The 5,546-nt window shown below is 45.7% G+C and overlaps 2 protein-coding genes across 2 annotated transcripts in view; both read left to right on the forward strand.

Annotated features, from left to right (window-relative positions):
* Positions 1-1,632: 1,632 nt before the first annotated feature.
* Positions 1,633-3,294, forward strand: TEOVI_000206800 (tyrosyl-DNA Phosphodiesterase (Tdp1), putative; the record flags this gene model as incomplete). The annotated part of the gene is made up of 1 exon (XM_067225196.1): positions 1,633-3,294. One exon carries the CDS (start codon positions 1,633-1,635, stop codon positions 3,292-3,294), a length of 1,662 nt encoding a protein of 553 aa, XP_067081297.1.
* A 444-nt stretch (positions 3,295-3,738) lies between these two features.
* Positions 3,739-5,546, forward strand: part of TEOVI_000206900 (Flagellar Member 8) — a gene marked incomplete at both ends in the record, with an annotated part of 1,860 nt that continues 52 nt past the window's right edge. The window contains one exon of the mRNA XM_067225197.1: positions 3,739-5,546. Within this exon, the coding sequence (XP_067081298.1) occupies positions 3,739-5,546 (1,808 nt within the window).

Consider the following 5,546-nt stretch of genomic DNA (forward strand, 5'->3'; position numbering starts at 1 on the left):
CTTATCCACTTTATCCGTTGGCAGTTTTTTCTTTTTTTCTTTTTTTAAAAAGGAGAATACATATTTTTTTGTTGCTAACCGGTTATTTCGTTGCATGGTCTGGTGTGTATCCCTTGCGGAGATTGGGAGTTGAGGTGACGGGAAGTATTAAGATAAGCTGTTGTGGAGCAATGATATTTATAGACACCCTTTTTTTTGCTTTCGTTACCTGCTAAAAGGTGACAGTGGTGAGGATCCCCCCCCTCCAAAGCAAAGGAGAGCGAAACTGTTTTTTACCTGTGGAGGCAGCGCCGTTGTACGCGAGGGCATCTCAATGAAATTCCCTACTTAGCGTAGCGATTAATATCTAAGAGATCAGGTGGGGACATTGTGGAGAAATCTGTTTATTCTATTTTAGAGCTTGCTCGGTACTGTTTGTTAAAGGCATTGCTGATGCTCATGCAAAGTGTTTTAACGGAGGACGTTACGGCCGTTTTAGTTTCGGATGTCGCTACAACTTTGTTGCTGATGGGCGGGTTTACTCCCTTTTCTCTACTTTTTAGTGAAAATGTGATTTATGTTCAGTAATACCGAAGCCAACTGAGTTCTGTGTAATCCGTATCTGAGTGTGAATGAGGATTGTTAATTTTTCAAGTTTCTCTTCTGTTGTTGTTTACCCTTAATTTTGTTAAAAATTCAATCCGGGAGTTCCACGATATTGTTTTATTGAGATATCTATTTTAATTCGAGCAGTGTAATACCGTTTTTTTTTCTTAAAATGAGATGAGCAAGAGTCGATGAACATGAATATTTTGATTTTAGCCTATTTGGCCACCAACAACGACATTTTTCCATTTTTAACTCAAGCCGTTCCCTTCTACGATTTGAAAAAAAAATGTTGGAGTTTTTTGCGTGTGATACAGTAGTGCGGAGGATTATTTTCTTATTTTCTGTTTTCGTTTTACCCACATGGCCTGGTGGATTTGGGTGATATGCAAAATATGTTTGGCGGCCACACAATTGTGCATCGGGGTGAATAGTATCTACTTTCTTCTGCTACCGTTGGAACGGCCCCGTCGTGCTTGCTATCCGAAGGTATCATATTACGTATGTAACCGTTGTAGTTTTTCGTTCTACCCTTCCTGTTGGTGTGCTTTGTTTTATTTTCATTGCTGTCATTGTTCGCACAAATATCAATACCCCCCTCCAAAAGACATATCGGGCCGTAATTTATTTGTTTTACAGTTTCGTGAACCCGTGGTAGTCGTGATACTCCATTTTTAAGGATTATCAATTGCAGTGAGGTTATTGGTTTCGAGTTGAATTTTAAATCGTACAACTTCATAATTTTGACCCTTTCCTCCCCGCTGTAACCGATTTTTCTCACTCATTTTCAACATTCTCTCTTTAATTTTCTTTCCTCCCACCAGAAAGAGGGTATATATACGTTTTTGATACAAGTATACTTATAATTAGATTCATTAAATTTAATGCCTTTATAATAGATAGTTCATCGTCACATTCACATCGTGACGTTTAATTTTTAGGTGGGTATAAAGCGGTTTGGTACATGCAAGTAGGTTTTAAGTCGACGTAGAATACATCCGCCGATTTTAAAAAAAAATTATTGTAGGCTGCGTGGAAAGAAAAAAAATGGAGGAAACAAAGTTATGCCCATTTTGGGTTAGCAGAGTAAGCGGTTTAGCTACCGAGTCGCCGTCAGCCCTGACCCTATCCGATCTGCTACATTGTAATATTGAGGATCCAAGTGAGGTGTGGACGCATGTTGTGTTGGCAAATTACTTGATTGATTTGGAGTGGGTCTTCGATATGGCTACTTGCCTGCAACTCTCAAATTGTCATGTTATGATCGTTTCCGGTGAAGAGGGGTTAGCTGAGAGATATGCGGCGTCGCCTCTCGCTGGGTTACTCGGTAAGGAAAGAGTAGAAATAATTAAACCAAAACTTCCGTTACCATTCGGAGTTCATCATGGAAAATTGATATTGTGCGTAAATTCGAAAGGCGTAAGAATATCGGTGCTTACCGCAAATTTTATCGAGAGTGACTGGGGTAAAAAAACTCAAGGGATATACGTACAGGACTTTCCTCGTTTGGTTACATCATCTGCGAGTAGTAACTCGATGGGATCGTTGCAGGCCCTACGCAGATGCCGGGGAACAAGATTCAAAGAGGAAATAAAGCGGTACCTCAGCTGTATCGGTGCTATTTCTTCCACAACTGGGACGAATTGCATTCCACTATCTTTGCTAGATGAAGTTGATTACAGCGGTGCGTGTGTGGAACTTGTTTCTTCTGTTCCGGGATGCCATCGCAACTCGGACGCCTATCGTTTCGGAATGGGCAGACTGCAGGAGGTCCTACGCGCCATGCAAATAAGCTCGCCGTCTGGTGAAAATTCTCCCACACTTGTATGGCAGTTTAGCTCCCAAGGGACGCTAACTAGCAATTTCCTAAGGTCTTTGGAGCGGGTTATGACTATCAGCACCGATAATACACCACTTCCAGATACGAAATCTCCAACGGTCCGGATCATTTATCCAACAGAAGCTGAAGTGAAGGGTTCGTTTGAGGGGTGGCATGGGGGACTATCGCTACCTGTTAGGCTGCGTTGCTGCCATCCCTACGTTAATGAAAGGCTGTATCGTTGGGGTCAGCGTCCGTACGCTGAGGGTGCTGACCGAGGGAGAAATAGGGCGATGCCCCATATAAAAACTTACATGCGCTTGACAGAAAATGGTGACGGACTGAAGTGGTTCATGCTAACGAGTGCTAATCTGTCGCGGGCCGCTTGGGGGGAATGGCAAAAAGGCGGAACCCAGATCTTGATACGGTCCTATGAACTTGGGGTAGTGTATGGTACCGATTCGTTTATTAACCCTGCGGATGGCGGACTATTCAGCGCGACACCTTCAAAACCGATACCGGTTCCGTCATCCATTGGTGGCGACGGTCTAGTGAGAGTGAAGATAAAAACTCTACCATCTGAATCAGATCGGGACGAACCAACACTCTTCTTGCCTTACAATCCCCTTAATCCTCAACCTTACGTAAGCACACTTCAGATGCAGCAAAGAGAGCATAGACACACCGGCCATAGCTGTGTTTCCCAACTCAGCAGCCTTGATGTGCCCTGGCTAGTCGATCTACCTCATCGTGGGAAGGACTGCTTGGGTAAGGAATTTCGTGATGTGTTGGAAGGTAGCAACCGCCGCGGGGAAGAGCCTGACCCGTTGAGGTCTGGAGGGTGTTGTGTTGGTGCGTTGGGGGAGAAACGAACCAACAGGGATGCGTGAGATTGCATCGTGTTTTTTCTAAGTTATATTTAATTTTTAGAATTTCAGTTAATATTTTGTTTCATGACTTTACGTGTTTGGGCACCAAATTCTCTCTTTACAGTGACCTCTTCCTTTACTGTCTTCTTGTTGCTCATTGCAACAAGGCGCACTTCCGTTCCTGCCGCAACGTGAAAGGATTATACGACTGACTCTGCCCCTCATCGTAGATTTTAGTGTCGTTTACCACCGTTACGTGTTCTTTCATGCTTCTCTACTTAATGTTTCCATTTCAATAGTTGTTTGATAGCCCAGAAACCACAAAAGAGTAAAGGGTTGAGGTGCAAAAGTTGATTTCACTTTGGAGCCGCATTGTTGACAGAGGGTAATCCTTTCGTTTTTGCTGTTAAAGGTGGCGTGCGCGGCAAGCCAAGGCCTGTATACAGTTTTCTGGGGGATCTGGCAATGGGTGAAGCAGATGCGCCTTCTGGGGGTCAAGAATCAAACTACTTACCTGTGGCAGCCGTAGTGAACAGCGGAAGTGCATCAGGTTCAGGTGCTCACCGTGGTCCGAGACATCAACGTGAGAGATCGGGCGGAAACGAAAACACTGAGAATGTACCTCCGCTGCCGAAGACTGGGCTAACCAATGCATCGTTCGTGAGGTTGGAGGATCCTCGTGATATTGGTGAGGCCACTTCTACCGAAATACTGTCTGAACCAGATGACGAAGAGGAACATTTGGTTACTTATCATGGCGTGAAGCTTAACGGGGACAATTGGGTTGACGTGCTGAGGGGATCGCGTGCTGTATTCGACGATGCCTTGGGTGCTGACGTATGCGATATGCTTGCGCTTCCTCGCAGTAGTGTGAGGGATGTAAAGGTGGGCGCTGATGGACAGTCGGTTATGTTTGGTGTGCGGCACCCCTTTTCACTACAAAAGGACGAAGTAAATAAGGCACTGGAGAGCTGCCGGTTTACCAGTACGTTGAAGTTGTACGATCTGCAAACTGATTCTGGTCCATTGGAAACTGACTCTCCCGTACTCAAGGCCTCTGAGAGTGCACCCCCATCGCTCCGTGACGAGGAGTCTTCACAGCATGGTGATATTAAGGGTGCCTCGTCTGTGAAAAAGATCAAACCTCGTAATCACAACATAGGTGCTTGTTCAATTACTGGCCATTCTGCTTCCGTTGAAGTGTTGTACGGTGCGATTTACGATGAAGACGCTGCCGTAACGCACCACCGCGTAAAGTTTAACGGCAACAATTGGGACTCTATTGTGCACCACAAGGGTATGGCCATAAGGGAGGCGTTTGATACTGACGTGAGTAATGCGCTGGGTCTGCCCCGGGGCAGCGTGGAGGATGTGACATTGGCTCCTGATGGGCTTTCAATGAGTTTTAGTGTGCGACACCCAGCATCATTGCGGAGAAAAGATGTTAATAAAATTCTGGCGAAGTGCCCATTTGAGAACACATGGAGGTTATATGAATCAAAGAAATCTTTTAATAACTCCAGAGTTGCCTCTTTTGTGCTCAGATCGTCGGTGAACGCACCTCCATCGCTGAGGGCCGAAGAGGACGTAGGAGTGGTGCTGGGTGACTGGGACGCCAACCCACCCTTTGAATTTCTTGTCCCAGCTACTGCGTCACAGATGACGGTTGTGAGGCCCCCTAATGCAGCCAGTGGTGAATGTAACATTAACTCTATGCCCGATGATATCCTGATCAATACAGAAGGTGAAGGTTTTGGCACTGTAACACGTCATGAAGTAAAATTTGAGGGAGACAATTGGGGTGTTGTGCATGAGAAGAAGCGTGTTGCATTTGATGAAGCATTCGACGCTGACATATGCGGTGCATTGGGCGTACCTCGGGGAAGTGTGGAGGATATGGTGTTAGCTTCTGATGGACAGTTGGTTTCGTTTGGTGTGCGGCATCCTGCCTCCTTAGGGAAAAAAGATATCAACAAAGCCCTTTCGAGCTGCCCATTTGAAAACACATGGAAGTTGTATGAACCTAAGAAGTCCGCTTCTCCCTCGGAGCTCAACTCACCTGTTATGAAGGCCACTAAGGGTGAGCTTGCGCCACTGCGAGCGGGGGAAGTTGTGGGACCAACACCCTTGGAGGTAGGGGGGCCTCGTGACCTTGCTGCTGATGGTGCTACTGCAAAGACGTCCGGTCAACCCGTTGACGTAGAGACAAATGTACTAACGCGTCACCGTGTAAAGTTTCACGGAGACAATTGGGGTGTTGTGCATGAGAAGAA

The sequence above is a fragment of the Trypanosoma equiperdum genome, assembly GCF_001457755.1.
Source record: "Trypanosoma equiperdum strain OVI genome assembly, contig: ctg_490, whole genome shotgun sequence".
NCBI lineage: Eukaryota > Euglenozoa > Kinetoplastea > Trypanosomatida > Trypanosomatidae > Trypanosoma > Trypanosoma equiperdum.